This window comes from Arachis ipaensis, chromosome B1 (assembly GCF_059453495.1).
Source record: "Arachis ipaensis isolate K30076 ecotype BB chromosome B1, ASM5945349v1, whole genome shotgun sequence".
Lineage (NCBI taxonomy): Eukaryota > Viridiplantae > Streptophyta > Magnoliopsida > Fabales > Fabaceae > Arachis > Arachis ipaensis.
The window spans coordinates 138312063-138332607 of NC_142436.1; the positions used below are offsets into that span (position 1 = coordinate 138312063).

A 20545-nucleotide genomic window follows, 5' to 3' on the forward strand; every position below is an offset into this window, starting at 1 on the left:
ATACAGTATATAATACAGTTAATTATGCAGCATTGACATGTTGTCTTATTAGAAGACCAAGAAATATTACTCAGATAAGAACAATGAGACACTGAATTGAATAGTGAAGTTTATAAGTAGTACAAAAAAGGTTTGGTCCACCATCGACCTAGGAGTAGATCACCTTTGAATGTCATGGCATCAATTCAACCAACTATTCCATTTTAATGCTTAGCATTTATTGCACCATTATTTCAGTCCCTAAAAGCTTATTTGAGTTTATTGCAGTGGTTCTTCTTTTTCTTTTTCGTCTTCTGATATTTACATATACATGCTGCTGCTTATTTCTGGTTCTTATATTTACATATATGTTATATATGTTATTACTTCTTGTTTTCCTTCACAGTGTACATCACTTGCAACTGGTATTATATTCAAACAAATAATTGAAGATAGAGAGTAGTATACTAATCTACTTTGACACCCTTCCTCACTTGTCTATTCCAAAAGTCAGTCAACTATAATAAGTTCCACTTCATGTTTTTTATTTATTCATTATTGAAATCTGAAACATTTAAATGAAAAACAATAAACACTAGCCAATAAGACTTAAGTACTATCACCGACTTGGTACTATCTCACATTCATATTGAATTAGAAAAGGGCTAAATTTATATATCCTTTGTAGGAAGTTATTCTCTATGCATAGGAGAGAAAAAGTGTGTTCTGTCTTTGTCTTTGAACGTTTCAGCGCAAATCTTTGGCCAATAATATTCAACCACATGGTTGATTTTCAACGACATTGAGCATATCTCACTGGATTCCCAACGTTGACGGTAACTTGCTCAAGACTCGAGTCAAGCCTTTACATTTTAAGGAGTCGTCAAAGTTATCCATCAAATGATGATCTGTGTTCATTGTATAGCTTGAATTAATTCAATCAGAGTTTACAGCATCTGGCTGCTTCTCTGGAAAAGCCTCCTGGAATGCCGAGATGCCATTGTATGCCTCATGTAATCTTGATAGAATAGGGAACTCATTCTGATTGGCCAATAAAAGAGAGAAGAAAGTTGTCAGCTATTTTTAATCAAAAATGTTATTTTTACACCAAAATCAGCTACTAAAATCAACCACCAATGTATTTACGTATAAATACATGTGTGGTTTAATTTATTTTCAATGTGTATTTGTATTCCAATATGTATTTTATTATGATGGCTGATTTTGGTGGCTGATTTTGATGAACACGTAGCATAACTCTTTTAGAATTTTTAAAAGATATCATATCATGTCAAACATGGATAACATATTTCTTATGGGGTAATTAATACACATAATACTACCATGGAAATGTTGAACCTCTTATATGCTGAATACAGTTGAGGTGCTAAAAACAAATCTGCCTGCAAAGGATAATCAACATGTCATATTAATTGAAAGTAGCTCTGGTGTGAAACTAGCATTAACCAGAAGCCTATAAAGATATACCAAGAAGCTTGTTGACACAGCTTACTTACTTATTTAACAAAGCCTTTTCCCATCAAGTGGGGTTGGCTATATGGATAAAGACGTCATTGCATCGTGTTCATGCTTTGAGATGCGACCTTGTTTTACTTTGGCTGTCGTAGGCCTAACACAAACCGACATGGCTTCAAGGACGTCATTGCGTCGTGTCCATGTATTGGGATGCGATATTGTTTTACGTTGGCAGTCACACACCGAACAACCCTCCTAGTAGGGGTGGCAATGGGTAGGGTAGGGTAGGGTTTGGATCAAACCCTAACCCTACCTGCGGGTTGAGATTTTTATATAAACTCAACTCTACTCTACCCGTATTCCAACCCTAATCCTACCCACTTTTAACCGGCGGGTACCCGACCCTATCCGCGGGTTACAGAAAAGATACAACATTATTATATAACTTGATAATAATTTAAAATAGAACTGATTTTTATGTAAAAAAAAAATATTAAATTATCAATTAATGATTTTTTTTATGGCTAAAGATATTTTGCATTTAGTGAGAGATCTTTGTTCAACATCTACTTAAAACATAATTTTATATAACATATATAGAGTTCGAGTTTGTCGGGTAGGGTTGAGACTCAACCCGCACCCTACCCGACCCGCACGAAAATCTTACTCGCTGCGGATCGGGTTGGCAACCCTACCCGACCGGATGGGGTCGTGTTGGGTATCCATGAGTAGGGTACATATTGCCACCCCTACCTCCTAGTTTTTTCGGTTTGGGACCGGGCGAGTTCTTGTTGACACAGCTAATCCTATTAATTTTTAAAAGCTTGTGATAACTGAATTTGTAGTCGGTCACATACCAGGAAAATTTCATCTCCAGTGGCATATCTCCCTGCGTGATCTTTCAGTAGCTTTTCAAGTGCTGAAAATAATGCAAAATATGCAGCATTTAATTAAGGCAAGAAAAAAAACCACTCAAATGAATAATTGGTTTGGAAGTAAGAAACCAGAATATATCTTAATGGTATTCAGTGAAGTGTCACCTGTGAAGCCCTTTCTAATGACACTTTGTGCCCAAGGAAGTTTTTCATGAGGGCCAACCTTTTTCTCGATGAAGTTATTCTGCAAAACATAAAATTAAGCTGTTTGATCAATGATGTTACGTGTACATTAAAAATCAACCATCAATATAGAATACATATTGAAATACAAAATGGACATTGAAAATGAGTTAAACAACATAGATATCTATATACAAATACATAGTAATTAATTTAGTGACTGATTTTTTAGTGTGCACGTAACATTTTTACTGTTTGATACACACTGATGCATAAAAAAAGAGGTTGCATGAACATGATAGGTACCAAGAACCCCATGTTTTGAAAAGGCTGTATGGATGAGGCAACAATATGTGCAACCTGTGGAGAGTGGATAAGACGATTAGAAAGCCGAGTAACAAAAAGGACTAGAGCTTAAGATTATGCAGCAGGTGTACCTGAAAATTGAGTGCTCTTTTGGGAATGTCATGAGGCAGCAAAGGGTATTGAGGATACTTATCGTCCAAATACTGCATACATAGAGAACATGAATAATTGAATATATAAGAGAAACAGGGGAATTAAATCATGAGTTGGAGGACCAACCATAATAATGGCTAAGGATTCAGCAAGAACAAAATCGCCATCCACCAGAACGGGAATTAAAGCAAGAGGATTCAACTTGAGGAACTCTGATGGTTGTTTAAACAAGGCAATTTAACAATACATGTAACAGAAATAAATACATACATATCATAGGTTTAGAACAAACCGGGGTCAGATTTGGAGGAGGCGGTGACAACTACATAGTGGTATTTTAAGCCTGAAAGAATGAGAATTGATTAGGAATGTGAATGTAAATGTAAATGTAGAAGTAGAATTGAATATAAATATCATACCTTTGAGGTTGAGAGCGATTCGAACTCGGAAGGAGCAGGAGCTCATCCAGTGTGAATACAGCTTCAGATTCACAGCTTCACTCTCCTGAATCACCAAACCATATCGTTTTCAATTTAATTTACATCAAAACAATCAATAATATAATACAAGACGCTGGAATTGCTTGCATAAGGATACCATATTGAGATGGAGATGCAGCAAAACTACTTTCTCTTTCTGCACACTTCATTCAACTCTTATCCAGACATCACCGCTCTATATATATGTTTTTTTCTTTTCCTTCTTCACTTTCAACGGTCAAACAAATCAACTGTTTTATTTTATCCATTTTATTAATCTATCCGATCATCATTTGGAAGAGGTAAGAATGATTCTGACTTTTCAGCACATGAAGTTTCTTTCACTCTCACACAGTCACACTTAGATTTCATCCATACACTCTTATAGTTATTGATACTGCTATAGTGCTAAGTAGTTTGAGTTAGTTACATCACTAACTAATTGTTTTGTCGATTTTTAGCAAATCAATGGTGGTTCGATTCTAATGATCTGGGAGCGAAACCAACTCCTCTTTTGCTGGTATCAGTTTTCTATAAGTGCATAAAATGTTCTCGAATTAGACAAGTATGAAGACAGGAAATAAGTTCAAAAAATGTAAAAGGCTAAAAGATGTGTTATATAAGGTAGCGTTTGGTGGAGAGACAGAGACGGAAAGACTAAGACTGAGAGACAGAGATTAAGAGACAGGGATTGAAATAAATCTTAGTATTCTGTTTGGTGCAAAATGGGAGACAGGAATTGAAACAAGAATGAAACTCCAATTTAATTTGCACAAAAGGTAAAATTGGAATTAATTAATTGAAATGAAAGTATTTTAGGTATAAAATGTTATTAAAGTTTCAGTCTCCATCTCTAAAAATTTCAGTCCCCTGTGTCCCTACTTTTTGGAGGTACTGAAATACTGAAATTTTAGAGACAGAGACAGAAATTTTAGTACCAGTCTCTAAACTAACAAACACGATACTGAGTCTCAGTCTTTCAGTCTCTGTCTCAGTACCTCAAAACAAACGCTACCTAAAGGATTCGAAAAATAAAATTGACTGAAATCGAAAATGTTTGCATTGAATTTTAAAGAAAGCGATAAAAATACCTTCGATTGGATCAAAAGACTTTAGACATAGAAATTAAAAGTACTGAAATGTAAATTGGACATGAAAATTAAAGAATGCTTGAAAGATAAATTTGCTTGAAAGATAAAGTTCTGAATGCAGACTCAGAAATTCGCTGAGACATGAGTGTATTTCTAAAAAGAAGTTTCAAGCCTTATTTCCTAAAACTTACTAATATTTAGACCATCTCCATTAGGGAACTCATCCCAGTTCCTGTTTATGGCCCACCTGTCATAAAAAGTAACTCCACATCAGCTTTTGCGTCATAAACAGTAAATAGGAACTCAAAGCATCTCTCTCTTCTCCATTAGAAAGAACTAACTTTAGTCCCTGTTGTGGTCCCACTTAATTAATTAATTAAAATACTTGAAATTAATGTAATTAATTTTTTTTAATAATATAATTTAAATATTTAAATTTAAAAATAATTCACTATTAAAAGATATTAATATTAAATAAATTTATATATAACAATAATACACAATATATAATTCGGGATTACACTAATTTGTAAAATTACTTAATACAAAAAAAATATAATTAAATTCTATAGTTGACGACAAGCATTGTGAAATTGCCATATGTGTTCAATCAAGTCCTCTTTCAATTGTCTATGCTGCTGCCTATTTCGAAGTTGGGCATTTCTTTAGAGAAATTGATGGTATGGTGCAAAATCTTCTTCTCCCAGCTGAAGTTGTGATAAGCCATTTTCAATAATTTAATATTAATTATGATATAAATAATTAATATAAATTATTAATTAATTAATTAATATAAATTATTAATTAAATAAAAATATCAATATTTAATATAATTAATTATTATTTAATTATATAATATAATAATTTATTTAATTAATATAATTATTTAATTAATTAATATTTTATATAATTATTTATTTTTTATTTTATTTGTCATTTGACAAATTTATATTGGTTAATGGGATTCAGAGGGACTCCCTTGCTTTGAATTACGTGAAGGAACTCAAATGAGTTCCTCTCCAACGCTCAATCTCTCTTTTTTCTCTTACAGCACAGTAGGAGGGCTCTATTTATTTGCCCGTTGGAGATACTCTTATAAGTTATAACCCACGTCCATAATTGACCATTAATTACACGACGCTGCCTTGTATGCGAATTCCTAGGTAACTGTTCCCGCTTCTTTACCCATGAACGTTACCAGTAATTCCTAAATCAGAGAAAGCCTTCAATTGCTCGATTCTCCTTTCGAAAAACTATTCGATTCTTCATTCGAGTAATTGTTCGATTTGTCAAGATGTCTAACTCGAGTCCGTGTCCAATAACTTTCGATTAATGCTTGTACATGCGTCTTTTCGGCCTCTACTTTCCTTCCTGACCCTTCACTAGCATTTCGAATCAGCTTAATCTTTCGAAAAGAATTATTTCGATTAACACTAATATTCTAACTAACGTTATTCCTCTGTTTTGGAAGTTACATACTGATTATTCTTCAGAATGCTATCTTATTTATTTTTGCTTATCTTTCCAATGCTATTTTCGAACTCGTGCTCCCAGCTTCAAAAGAAAAAACGATCAAGTTCTATTTTCTCATTACAACAACACTGTCAAATATTAAGGCTTTTTATACAGAATATTTTTTTTAGAAGAAAATAAAAATTTATCGGATTGTTTCGAATAAAAAATAAAAAACAATTATATATATGTCCTGGCTTTTAGAGATCAAAGAACCCACCATTTCTATTGGCACTATTCAAAATATTTTTTTCATGTGTATAATTCAAATCTAAAAATCTCTAAATAAGAATTAAAGCACGATATTATGTACTAGTTCTTTTGCTCTTGTTTTTCGGACACAATATTATGTTTTAGTTCAGCTGTTCAAGTTTCTGATATTATAAGAGTTAAAGGCAGAAAGCCCATAGCTATAGGTTACATTTTACAAGAGAGATATGGAAGGCAAACATTATTTCCTTTTTCTTTTTTTCTTAAAAGAATAATATTTTCATCTTTTTGGTCCAAGAATAACAATATGCAATGGTTATCTATCAGAACTTCCCTGCCAGATGAGTTCACCAGAGTTACACTTTGCTTGATTGAATTAAATTATTACTGCTTCAATTGAAACAAGCTCAGAATCATTTTGCAAATAAAAAACATAAGCTCTCACGCTTCCAGGGTAGTTTATAATAACTCATTTTGTTACTTTATATATATATATATATATATATTCTTCAGTTTGCTACATACATCAAGATTTAAACACCAATTCACCTTACCTTTATGGACAACCAAAACCAAGGTATTTATAATTTATATATCCATTGTCCATGCCTCCATGGTGCCATGTGCAATATCCCTATCAACCTTATTTATACATTAAGTACCTTACATGCATATCCATTTTACAAATCAACCAAAGTGCGTACTGCTCCCAGATTGTTGGCTCGACTAGTGTACTGCATCTGGTTGGTTCTGCGGCAAAGCTTCCTGGAATGCTGGGGTAGCATTATACGTCTCATGCAATCTTGACATAATGGGGAATTCATTCTGTGTGGGAGACAGAGATAAGTAACTTGTCATCTAATAAATTTCGAAACTTTAGAATTTATAACATAGATGATTTCACTATTAACTACACCTACTTATGATTGAATAACCAGTTACTCTTTCCAAACATTGGTTGCAATGCAAGTGGTGCACAAACCTTTGGAAAGTGGTGCAATTCTGTGGAATCCTACTATCAGATTATTAGTCTTTTATAAGAGTAAAGCACTATCAAAGAGATATTAACCAACTCTAAATCAATGTTGCATCTTACACATTCAGATTATTAGCTTGAAAGACAACCTTTATATAAATGGTTTGGCACTTGATCATTATAATTTAAATGTACTAAATCTCAAAGTCCAAGGCAATAGCCTAAGTTTAGAGGGTGGACAAAACAAAAGACTAAAAATGGCATGCGTAAAAATCATTGCCTTTATTAGATTCTACAGTAATGGTACCATAGAAATACAAGTGAAATTGCTATCCTTTATATTCCACACTAAAGATAAACAAACGAGGAGGACAGAATACTACCATGGGAATGTTGAACCTTGTAAATGCTGCATGAAGCTGAGGCGCTAAAAACACATCAGCCTGAAAAGGATAATAGTCAACATGTTTTATAAGAATCTAAGATGTGTAACATTAAGTTGAAAAGCATATTCCAAAAAATATTTAGCAAGAACTTGTTTCTAAGGCTAATCCTATTAGTTTTGGATGAACAATCAAATGGGTTCTTTGTTGAATTACAACCAATTTAAACTCCAAAGTTCAGAGCAAAAGTATGTTGATTAATTATCTCCTGTGGTAATACATAGGAAAGTTTGATAGCGGGAAAAGGAATCATCTGCCCCCTTAAAATACCAACATACCAGGAAAATTTCATCTCCCGTTGCATATCTTCCGGTGTGGTCCTTCAGGAGTTTTTCAAGTGCTGAAACAAAAGTGGTAATAGTAAGATAGCATTAGAATATGCCCTAAATAAACAGAAATGCATATTTGAAGCCTTTAGTGTATAAGCAAGTTAATCAAACATCACCTGTGAAGCCCTTTCTAAGGACACTTTGTACCCAAGGAAGCTTTTCGTCAGGGCCGACTTTTTCCCCGATGTAATTCTGCAAATAACAGTGGACATAGTGTGTAAAGTATAAGGTGAAACATCCAGGAACAGTGGCTTCATTCGTAATAGAAAATCAGGAACCGAATGCACACCAGAAAGCTTATGTTTTGAAGAGGCTGTATGGACGAGGAAACGATGTGGGTAGCCTGTGGATGAGATGACATGATTAGAACTTAGAAGGCAACGCATTCATTAGAGTTTGCAACCACTAACTGACACAGAGCAGGTGTACCTGGAAATTGATTGCTCTTTTGTGAATATCACTAGGCAGCAAAGGGTGCTGAGGATACTTATCATCCAAATACTGCGTACATACAAAACAACAATATGAATGAGGGAAACAAAGGGGGAAAGGGGTACAGAAAGAAAGCATTTAGATATGAAGTTGGAGGGATGACCATAATAATGGCTAAGGAGTCAGCAAGCACAAGATCGCCATCCAACAGAACCGGCACAAAACCAACAGGGTTGAGCTTGAGGAATTCTGAACATGATCAAATAAAATATTGAGTAAACACCAATCATACTGCACAAGATTTGACAGCGACCATGTAAAATAGTCTTTCCTTACAAAATTCATATCTACAGAGAACCAGAAATTCATGGAAGACTACAATTTTGATCCCTGAAACAGACTTTCCTTACAAAATAACGATTTTGACCCCTATTAAATAAAACCCCCATGTTTCCAATTTGTTATTTATAGTTTTTGTTAGTAGAAGATGGGGGAAAATAAAAGGAAGGGAACAAACCGGGATGAGATTGCTCTCCCTTCAAGAGATTGACGGGTATATAGTCATATTTTAGGCCTGAAAAGAATGAAAATGAGAATCATATTGAGAGGAAGAAAGAAGCAAGTGTAGGTAGGGTACCTTTGAGGTTGAGAGCAATTCGGACTCGGAAGGAACAAGAGCTCCTCCAATATGAATACAACTTGAGCTTCTTAGTATCACTTGCCTGACCAAACCATTTACAGTTCACAAGTTCAATTCAGCAAATCAGGAAAATAACAAGAAGCAATAATTATGGAACCGGTTGCATACCATGGCGACCAAGATGCACCAAATAACTCAAACGGACCAACACTATGCCGCTTCCGTCTTTCTCTGCACTTCTCACTTTTCAATGCTCAGCTACAACAACAACAACTAAACGACACTTCTCACCTTTCACTCTAAAAAAGATTGGCAATTACAAGTTTGATTTTTTTTTTTTTTTTTTTTTTTTTTTGGTCAACAAGTTTGATTTCAATTTCCAAATACCGTAATATGGCTGAATAAATTTTAAAAATGATGATATTGGGCTACCCACTTTCCCCAAGTATACATTTTAGCATTGGGCCACTATTCAGGACCCCAAAATATGATGGAGCAAAAATTGAAAAACAAACACAATACATTAAGCCGAGTGATAAGAACGAAGGATGAAAACGAAATAGATAGAAAAATTAATAGCGAAAATATAATTTGATAGAAAAAGAATTTTTCTATTAAACTTTTTAAACACCTGTTTTTATCCTTTCTTTTTTTTCTAATCCTTAGTAACCTGAGTATTCGAAAGGGACTTTCAAAAAACTCATCAATGACAACCTAAATTAAAAGGTGGAAATCCAAAGAATTGATATGTAGAATTATTTTATGTTGAATCTTTTAATTTTTTTTATGCATCAAGTACAGTAGATTACTCATCTAATTTGATCCCACATAAAAAAAAATATATGTATCTCCTTTTACATTAAATAGTTCTTGAAATTTTCTATCTATAAATATTTTTAATATTGTTAGAGAATCGTTAGAATCAATTTAAATCGATTAGTATCGCCTATATTTATATAGTATATCTGTATATTAATTGTAGGATTCTATGCCTTTATTACTTTGATTCATCTAGCACCTATAAATACCCCTTGTATATTGTACCTTTGATCACACTTAACAATACACTTTTCAAATTACTCTCTCAGTCTCTTGTTTCTAACATGGTATCAAGAGCCTAAGGTTTTTTTTTTTCAATGAATTTTTGTTCATAGCCTTCTTGTTTTTCTCTTCCGACCGTGCCTCTTTTCTCTCGTTTTTCGATCTGTTTTCGACGCTTTGGTTCGTCACCTCTGGCATCATCGTGTTCTTCTCTTCGTCAGCTTTCCAACGCCGCCGAGATCGCCGCCAGAAGCCACCGGACGCACACTCACGCGCCGCTAGAATCCTGCTGCCCACCTCCATTGTTTCTCCTTCCAGAAGCTTCAGCAGCCGTTAGATCTCGGCGCCGATCGGACGTTCCTCGCGCTCCCACGTGTCGCGACGCCAGCCTTCCTCGCCCTCCAGTTTTCAGCAGCCGTTGATCTTGGTGCAGATCCAATGCTCATGGTGCTGCCACGTGTCGTAACGAAGCCATCCTTGGTTGACCTGCACCGCAGTTGACCCACGCTCCACCTCACTGCCAGCGTGTCTCTCTCGCTCCTCTCCGGTGCCGCCACGTGTCATCATCTCGCTGACGTGACTGCTGATGTGGCGCTGACGTGGCAGACAAGCAGGACCCTCCCTAAAATTTTTTGGTGAGCTCTTTCCGATTCCGCGTCCTGTTTTCTCGATTTCTGCCCCAAATTTACAGTTTTCTTCTTCCTTTTGCTATTTCTTCTATTACTATGAAAAAACCGGATGTCTTTCAGCCTATCCCTGTTATCCTTAATGGCTCTAACTATGCACCTTGGGTTGAAGCTATGCGAGGATTTCTTAAAGGGCGAAAATTATGGCGATATGTGACTGGTGATATTGCATGTCCTGTTAAGCCAACTGTGACTGACAAATCCACAGATGGTGCCTCCAAATCCAAGAAGGATGCTGAGAAGGAGAAGGACTATGCAGAGAAACTGGAAGATTGGGATAGTAAAAATCATCAGATTATCACTTGGTTCCGCAACACCTCTACTCCTGGCATTCATTTATAGTTTGGGTGTTTTGACACTGCTAAAGAGGTATGGGATCATTTGGCGAAACGTTATACTATCTCTGATCTCTCTCATCAGTACCAACTGCTTAAGGAACTTCATAGCCTTAAGCAAGAACGTGGCCAAGCAGTTTTTGATTTTCTTGCTCAGATGGAGATTATTTGGGATCAGTTGACCTCTTGTGAGCCTGTTCTTAAATATCCCACTGATGCTAAGGCATATGAGGATTATCGGAACCGGACACGTCTCATCCAATTTTTTATGGCACTTACTGATGACTATGAGCCGGTCAGGGCTTCTCTTCTTCATCAGAATCCCTTGCCTAGTCTTGAAGATGCTCTTCCTCGTCTTAAGTATGAAGAAATGCGCTTGGGATTGCTTCGTTCTAAAAGTGAAAATGTCTTTGCTGCCACCGACAGAAAGGGCAAAATCTGTCGCAACTGTAATCAGCCTGGGCATTCCTTCTTCGACTGTCCTTCTATTGAATGTCGTAAGTGCAAACAAAAAGGCCACATTGGCTCCAATTGCCCGAGACTGTTCTGCCATTATTGTAAGCTCTCGGGTCACTTGATTGCTACCTGTCCTACTCGACCACCACGCTCAGATCAGAACAAGTATCAACCTCGTCCCAACAACTCTCCGCATGTGCCTGCCTCTACTGCTGCTGCTGCTACTGAGTCCACCTCTTCCACATCTCTCAACACACCTTCTGTCTCTCCATCAGATATTGAAACCCTTCTTAAGCAACTTCTCTCTTTTCCTGGTAATACCCCCGCTACTCTTTCCACCCTTCCAGGTAATTCTAAATGGTATTTTGATTCTGGTTGTTTCAATCATATGTCTCCTTTGCGTCATCTTTTTTCGTCGTTGTCTCCCACTATAAATGCACCTTCTGTCAACACTGCTAATGGCTCCCTCTTGCATGTAACACATCACGGGGTTATTTCACAGTCCAATATTCATCTTTCTGATGCTTATTTTATTCCAAAATTGAATTTTAATCTTATCTCTATCGGTCAGCTTGTTGAACTTAGTTTTGATGTCATTTTTTCTATTTCTGGTTGTGGTGTGTAGGATCGTCGGACGGGAAAGATCATCGGGACTGGATGTAAGGTCGGACGCTTATTTGAGCTCGAGAATCTTCATGTTCCCTCTACGAATCTCTGTGCTGCTTCCTCTCCATCTACTCTTCACTTGTGGCACCGTCGTCTTGCCCATAGCTCATTGGGAAAATTACGTCCTCTTATATCTACGGGTGTTTTAGGTCAAGTTCAAAATGAGTCTTTAGATTGCATTTCTTGTCGCACTGCAAAACAACCTGCCTTATCCTTTAATAATAATTCCTCTATTGCATGCTCTCCTTTTGATCTTATTCATTCTGATGTTTGGGGCCCCGTTCCCACCGCTTCTATGGGAGGGGCTCGATATTTTGTCGTCTTTATTGATGATTTTTCACGTTTTACTTGGGTCTATTTGATGAATAATCGTTGTGAGTTGCCTCAGATTTATATTAACTTTGCCACTATGGTTCAAACTCAGTTTTCAAAGGTCATTAAAATTTTCAGACGTGATAATGCTATGGAATATCGTGACTCCAAACTTTTAAATTTTCTCGCTGAATAGGGTACTTTGTTCGAATTTTCTTATCCTGGTACCTCTCAACAAAATGGCAGAGATGAGCGTAAACACCGTCATATTCTTGACTCTGTCCGTGCGAAGCTTATTTCCTCTTCCTGTCCTGAGCGTGCTTGGGGTGAAGCTGTTCTCACTGCTGTTCATGCTATCAATAGACACCCTTCTTCTGTTCTTGGTAACACTACTCCCTTTGAGCGTCTTTATCGTACTTCTCCTGATTACAGTTCTCTCCGTATTTTTTGGTTGTGTCTGTTTTGTCCTTCTTCAACCTCATGAACACAATAAGCTTGAACCTCGGGCTCGCATGTGTTGTTTTCTTGGTTATGCTTCTGAACATAAGGGTTATCGTTGTTAGGATCCTATCTCTCGCCATATTCGTATATCTCGTCATGTTGTCTTCTGGGAGCATCACATGTTATCTAGTTTTTCCTCTTTTGAGTCCATTCCTTCTACTCCATCACCGTTTTTTACTAACCTAAATGTTGATCTCTTTCCTAGTGATGATACTACAGGGTCTACCCCAAGTCCACCCCTCGAGGCTCCTGCTCCTCCGCCTTCTCCATCTCCCAATGATTCCAGTCCGGACAGCGATCCCGCTCCTACCATCATGCCTCCTCCTCCCACTCATTCCTCTCGGGTAAGGAATCCACCTCCTCATCTTCTTGATTATCATTGCTTTTCTACTATTTTTCATCAACATGAACCTAAGTCATTCAGAGAAGCCTCCACAAATCCAAATTGGCAACAAGCAATGCAGGAAGAAATACAGGCACTTGAAAAAGCACACACTTGGGATTTGGTTGATCCACTTTCTAATCAGGAAGTTGTGGGCAGTAGATGGGTATACAAGATCAAGACGTGCTCTGATGGCTCTATTGACCGTTATAAGGCACGCTTGGTTGCTCAAGGTTGTACGCAAGAGTATGGTATTGATTATGAAGAGACTTTTGCTCCTATCGCTCGCCTTACATCAGTTAGAGCTCTCCTTGCCATTGCCGCGGTTAAAAAATGGTCTCTCAGTAAGATGGATGTGAAGAATGCATTTCTTAATGGGGATTTGAAAAAGAAAGTCTATATGAAATCACCTCCGGGATATCCTTGTCTTTCTAGTAAGGTTTGTCTCCTTCGCAAGGCTCTTTATGGACTTAAGCAAGCTCCTCGTGAATGGTTTGACAAGTTCAGCACTACCATACGCAATCTTGATTTTACTTCTAGTCCTCATGAGAATGCCCTTTTTATTCGTAAGAGCGAACGTGGAGTTGTTCTTCTATTTTTGTATGTTGATGACATGATCATTACTGGAGATGATGTTGATGGTATCTCTGATCTCAAGGCCTCACTTCACCGTACCTTTGAGATGAAAGATCTTGGTTCTCTCAGCTATTTTCTTGGTCTCGAGGTCATCTCAACAGATGATGGCATCTATCTCTCTCAGGCTAAGTATGCTTCAGATTTTCTTGCTCGCGCTGGGATTACAGATAGTCGCACTGAGTCTACTCCTATTAAGCCTAATGTTCGATTTACCCCTATGGATGGCACTGTTTTGGAAAATCTGACTCTCTATCGACAGTTAGTTGGATGTCTCGTCTACTTGACTGTCACCCGACCAGACATTGCCTATCCAATTTATGTCCTCATCCAGTTCTTGTCAGCTCCTCGCACTACTCACTATGCGGCAGTTCTTCGCATTCTTTGCTACGTCAAAGGCACTCTATTTCATGGCCTTTATTTTTCTGCCCATTCTTCTTTGACCCTTCAGGCATACTTCGATGCTGATTGGGCTGGTGATCCCACTGATGGTCGTTCTACTATTGGTTACTGTTTGTTCCTTGGTGACGCTCACATTTCTTGGCATGCTAAGAAGCAAACGTTCACTGCTCGCTCAAGCACGGAAGCTGAGTACCGTGCCCTCGCTCTCGCTGACACCACTGCTGAGGTTATCTCGGTTTGTTGGCTTCTCGAAGATTTGGGTGCTCCTCAGTCGTCCCCTACTGATGTTTTCTGTGATAACTGCAGTGCTATTCAGATTGCCTATAATGATGTGTTTCATGAACGCACCAAACACATTGAGATTGATTGTCACTTTGTTCGGCAACGTATCCTTATTGATGCTGTTTGTCTCATTGCTGTTGGAACACTGGATCAGACTGCTGATATCTTCATGAAAGCTCATCACCCGACTCGTTTCCGGACTTTGTTATCCAAACTCAAGTTGGTATCCTTAGCTCCCACTTGAGTTTGAGGGGGAATGTTAGAGAATCGTTAAAATCAATTTAGATCCATTAGTATCGTCTATATTTATATAGTATATCTGTATATTAATTGTAGGATTTTATGCCTTTATTACTTTGATTCATCTAGCACCTATAAATACCCCTTGTATATTGTACCTTTGATCACACTCAACAATACACTTTTCAGATTACTCTCTCAGTCTCTTGTTTCTAATAAATATTAATTATGATACTAGTTATCTTGGTTTTACTTGCGTTATCAGATATTATAATAAAAATTGACAACAAAAATGTTTGAGAATAATTAAAAGTAATAATATTTTTCAAGTAGAATTATTTATTATTTGAAGAAGATATCTCTTAACACGACATATAGGTCAACAAGATATTATTTGTAAAACGAATTGTGTGGAGACGTTTAATTTTATTTTTAATTATCAAGACGGTTTTGAATTTATTAATCTCTTAATGTTTAAAATAAAAAATATCATGCATTAGAATCGATATGTAAACTTTCGTTTGATCATAAAAATTACATACACACTGAAAGACATTATAATAAAAATAACAATAAAATTACATCATCATTAAGTAGAATTTTCTTCTTTTCAAAAGAAATTTGAGAATAATCTTAACCGTGGCCCTATTTCTATTTAAATAGAAACTTTTGGTTTTTCTTTTGGCTCTTCGCTCAATTTCTTTTAAATTACAAAAAAAAAAAAAAAAATAGCAAAAACTTAGACTAATGACAAATGAAATTGTTTCTTAAACAAACTGGACCAGGTTTAACTTCCAACTAAGAATGAGATTAGGTCTAAGGGTCTCAAAATATAAATGCGTCATGCGTGAGTAGTTTAATGAAAAAAAAGATACCACAATACTTTAAAGATATAAATTACATTTAATTAATATCCTTTGCACCAATATTAGCAAAAATAAAATAGATAAAAACAAAAATCTAGATTGGAAGCAAATGCTTATTGACTATTGAGTCTGTTTGCTTACAATTAGTGGAAACGTAGAGAGGAAATGTTGAATTGTGGGAAATAGATCCTATTTGAAGGATGTGCTGGAGTTAAAGAAAAGTTTTCATCATGAGTTTTTTATGGGTGAATCGAGAGATAAATTGTGTGGCACACAAAATTACTAACCTGCAATAAAACCAACCTTTCCACTTAATTGGGTCTTCAGTCGTCTACCATGGGATATCAGTCTCGTGTTTAAGATTCTTAAAGTTATAGAATTACAGCAAGGACACTCAAAAATTTTTTTTCAATGGGAGAAATTGTTTTATTCATGTGTCAATCACAATTAATTATGTGTGTGAAAATTTTTTTGAGGTATAAAAATTAAATTAATAAGGTTTAACCTTGATCCTTATCCACAATTAATTATGTGGGTAAATAATTTTTTTTATGTATAAAAATTAAATTAATAAGGTTTAATCTTGATCCTTATCCAAAACTCTATAAAAATTAAATAGTTTAGTGGCTTTTCTCATGCATGGGTGAATATAAAACTTGTTAAATCTAGATCATTCTAAACACAAAAACTATTAATTGTTGTTACTAAAAGATAATAACAATTTAACACAATAATTTAGAGTAAATAATTAATTTGATCTCTGAAAAATTATTCGATCTCTAAATTAATCTATGAAAAATTAAATTAATCAAAATCATCGTAAAAAATTTAAAATTAATCATGTTAATCTCTCCGTCCATTCTGTCATTAACAATTTTAAATTTTACTAACGTGGTACGTTAGTCTTTTTTTTGGTCAGGATTTAGGTCCACAGATGGGTCCAAACCATTAGAAAACTAGAGCCTAACCGAACAACCCAATCCGACGGTCACATACTCCTTCTCCTCTACGCGTCTCAGTCTTTATGCTAGTTCCAACTGCTGCTGTCTCCATCAATTGCTACCTTCTCAGTGATTCAAACAATACTGCATCTGACTGTTCTTCCAATTTCATCATTCAATGCCTCAGCTTCATCAAAACTATAATTGCTAAGGACCCTATTAACATCGATTTCACCATGATCATCAATATCATCTCTTGAGCTATTCACCTTGCTCTCCTTGCTTGTCCCAGATTCAAACTCAACAACACTATCTCGATTGTGATGAAAACCACTACTTTTGTAGGCACCATCATCACCACCACCACCACGAGCACTGCCACCATCAGCACCATAACCAGGAATAGAGAGCTCAACCCTGTCACAACCCACACACCTTGTTTACTTGCAAGAGAAGAGCATATCAGCAATACGGTCCCTTCTCAGCCTGAACTCCTTGGGGCAATCAGAAGCCGCCATCATGATCACATGGTCAATTATCTCGAATATGTCAGAAAAATATGAACAAAACCTGAACTAACTCCTCCAGTGATCTAATGACTTCATGATGCTTATTATTCCCAATCAAATCTTCTGAGAAACTTTAATCCAGATCCCAGCAATAGAAATAATAATATACAGTTCTTTTCAATGCTTCCCAGAAACCACAAGAAAACTTTCTATTGTTCTTGTTGCTACTGTTCTTGATCTTTGAGTCATGTAAATGGTGAATTTTCTAATGAGCGAGGATTTTGTTCAACAACAATGAACGCTCAAATTTGTAAATTTATTAACTTAATGGCAGTGTGCCCTTGATTTGGCAAGATTCTATTGGATTTGATTTTAGTTGTTACGCGAATATAGATAAATATGATATTTTTTTGGGGAAAGAATTCAGCAATAACAAACAAGATAATCAAACATCAGAAACTAACCCACACAGTTACACGCGCACACAACACACGTTGTTAGCCGGTAAAAGGTGGAGGTCCAGGAATGGTTTTTGTTCCAATTTGGCGGCGTCCATGAAAGAGTACAGAGAAAGATTGACATAAGTAGAGCAGATCGGTGCAAGTTGCAGCGGAAGAAGAGATCACGTTTCACTAGAAGCCAACGGCGGTGACTGAGGAAGAGGACGGAGAGAAGTTGCACAGCGTAGCGTAGGCGATCTCTACGACATTGGGCGGAGGATGTTCAGCGAAGCAACAACTACCTATTCACGCCAGAGAGGAACTACGGGCAAGGACCGGCGGCATCGTGGTAGAGGAACGTCCGGGGACTGACGGTAACGTGGAACACCTTGCAGGGCGGCGGCATAGTGGAGCTTCAGGTAGAAGATGAAGAAGCTGCTAAATGTGGGAAGAAGGAAATCCTATTCCTTATTGGGTTTGGGTTTGGTTTGATGCGGGTAGGATTCGAGTTCGAGTTGGATTGTCAAACTAACTTGCCATGTCAGCAAAACTTAACGTCGTTAGTGACAGAATGGAAGAGGGACTAACGTGATTAATTTTAAATCTTTCGAGGATCAATTTGAAAATTGGATAATCTTTCAGGGACCAATTTGACTATTTACTCCAATAATTTAACTATTAAGTATTATTTTGACAAAATAAATGAATACTTTTTTATTTGAACCTTTTAATTAATGCAAAAATTGGTTAAGGGATGGATTTTTGTGAAAAAAATAACTATTTGTACTCATAAATTTTGTGAATACTGACAAAAGTACTCATTAAACAAGAAAATTAATGATATAACCATGAAAGATAGATTTCGTATGACAAAAAGTACCAAAACCTTAATTTTTGGTTGACTTTTTAATAAAATTTTCAGATTACTCTCACTCTTTATCTTCAACGTAACCTCACCTCCATTCTCTCTCTTCTTTCCCAAATCTCTTGTTCTGATCTCCAACACCTCCGTTGATGCCTTCATCAAATCTTGCAGCCCAAACACCCTTTTTCTCGTTGTTTACTATTACAAGATCTCCTATTCTCCCTCACTCTCCCGCAGCCCTTCTCTGTTCGAATCCCCTTTCTTTGCCATCCCCACCCCTGCCACTGATCCTTCTCCCTCCGGCGCCCTATATTAACTGTTCATGCTCGCATGTAAATGTCTACCATCAAATTCATACTGTTTATTCTCCCTATCAACCTGAACTCATCATTCATCTGCACCTGTATGAACACGAACAGAAGCACGATTTTGCCGCTGAAGAGGCCGGATAAGCAACCGACCGTAGCCACGAATATGCCAAACTTTGCATGTTTCGTCAAGCCAAGCTAGTGCAATCATGCGAGAGGAGAAGCAACGGCCGCATTGAGACCGTTGTCGAAATTGAAGAAGAGGATCACGCTGGGAGAACAAATCACGGTGGTGGAGTTGTGCGATATGCCTTCTGTGTCAACTTCGAGAGTTTATGAGAATGCAATGAAGTTCTCAGAAGGGGACGACAACTGCGGAAGCATGAGCGGCGTTGGTGAGGCGGGGCCTTCGACAATGGCGTTTGATTTGATGATGTGGGAGGTTCGTGTAGCAGTGAGGAGCCGTTTTTAAGGGCAGCAGCAGAGGATTGGAAGTGAAAAGGATGGACAACGGAGGATTGCGAGTGTCAGATGCAGAAGGTAGAGTTTCAGAGGTGGTAGGAATATTTGGGTGGTGATCGTTGTGAAAGTTTAAAATTTAAAGAAAAAAAGTAGTGATGGAATTGAGTTTAAAGATATAAAGGGTAGGGATAAATTAAAAATTTTATTAAAAATTTAATAAAAATTAAAATTTAGATATTTTTATTATATAAAATTCATCTTTCATTGTTATATCGTTAGTTTCTTTATTTAAAGGGTATTTTTATTAACATTCGCAAAATTTATGAGTATAAATTGTTATTTTTCGATTTTTGTGAGAGAATAAGGCGATCCATTATATATGGAAAAAGATCTTCTAACATGTATATAGTATTAGGCATGCTGAAAAGTATCTATAGCAATTCACATTTAACTATCCCGATGTATATATGTAAATCTTGAAGAAACCTACACGTGTTGTATGTGTTTGAAGCATGGTTATGAAAACAGACCGGATTGACTGGTCTAATTGTGAATCAATAATAATTATGGTTCGGTTAGCTTCTTAAAATCGTTGCTTCAAAAACTGATAGAAAATCGCCAAACCAACTCGGAATTGGCCGGTTTTAGAAAAAAACATCGTTGTTTTTGGCTTACTCGGCTTACTGAACCATGCTTGATGCTTTCATTCTCATTCTCATTCCTCTCAGTCTCGAGCAGAATTCTAAGTCAGTGAATCCCCTTCTCCAACTCTAGCCTCTATTTGAATTACTGCCGTCGCCCGTCCGTCGAGCCACTGCTACTGCCCGCCCGTCAAGCTCGGTCACTATCCGTCCGTGTAACCATTGCTCTTTTCTTCCGCGAGCTCGGTCCAAGCCTCGTCTTCATCTTCTTGGCATCATCGTCAACTCGTCATCTTCTCGTTGTCGTCTGGTCGGCATCTTCTGTTAATCAACAATCTGTCGGCATTGTCTTTGAAAATCAGTGTCTCAATGCTCGCTTGTTCTTTACTTGTTCAGTTGTTCTTCGTTTTTTTTATGCTCTATTTTTGTGATTACTGATTAGGTTTGGTCTATGATTAGCTCTGATTTTGTGTGTTGTAATTTTATTGATTAG

At 36.7% G+C, this 20545-nt stretch overlaps 3 protein-coding genes across 4 annotated transcripts; 1 reads left to right on the top strand and 2 right to left on the bottom strand.

Moving 5' to 3' along the window:
* Window positions 1-498: 498 nt before the first annotated feature.
* On the bottom strand, window positions 499-6146 carry LOC107612739 (glutathione S-transferase zeta class). Of its 2 annotated transcripts, XM_016314463.3 has the most exons (11): window positions 5977-6146; window positions 3570-3889; window positions 3392-3476; window positions 3265-3315; window positions 3099-3184; window positions 2951-3022; window positions 2820-2873; window positions 2496-2574; window positions 2313-2374; window positions 1323-1382; window positions 499-1020 (listed from the first exon to the last, which is right to left on the bottom strand). In XM_016314463.3, the coding sequence occupies exons 2-11, from the start codon at window positions 3570-3572 to the stop codon at window positions 916-918; spliced, it is 657 nt and encodes a 218-aa protein (XP_016169949.2). In that variant the 5' UTR covers window positions 3573-3889; window positions 5977-6146; the 3' UTR covers window positions 499-915. The 2 variants fall into 2 exon arrangements, 1 of the variants encoding a protein (XP_016169949.2); XR_015902485.1 differs by lacking the exon at window positions 5977-6146 and having other exon boundaries at window positions 499-1056; window positions 1238-1382.
* Window positions 6147-6680: 534 nt separating this feature from the next.
* On the bottom strand, window positions 6681-9376 carry GSTZ2 (glutathione S-transferase (class zeta) 2). Its single transcript, XM_016339639.3, has 10 exons — window positions 9253-9376; window positions 9082-9166; window positions 8962-9018; window positions 8608-8693; window positions 8442-8513; window positions 8302-8355; window positions 8129-8204; window positions 7962-8023; window positions 7624-7683; window positions 6681-7089 (listed from the first exon to the last, which is right to left on the bottom strand). Exons 1-10 carry the CDS (start codon window positions 9253-9255, stop codon window positions 6991-6993), a joined length of 654 nt encoding a protein of 217 aa, XP_016195125.1. The 5' UTR covers window positions 9256-9376; the 3' UTR covers window positions 6681-6990.
* Window positions 9377-10850: 1474 nt separating this feature from the next.
* On the top strand, window positions 10851-16072 carry LOC148578569 (uncharacterized). Its single transcript, XM_088503097.1, has 6 exons — window positions 10851-11091; window positions 11179-12077; window positions 12228-12680; window positions 12777-12963; window positions 13301-13425; window positions 16034-16072. Exons 1-6 carry the CDS (start codon window positions 10851-10853, stop codon window positions 16070-16072), a joined length of 1944 nt encoding a protein of 647 aa, XP_088359223.1.
* Window positions 16073-20545: the final 4473 nt, after the last annotated feature.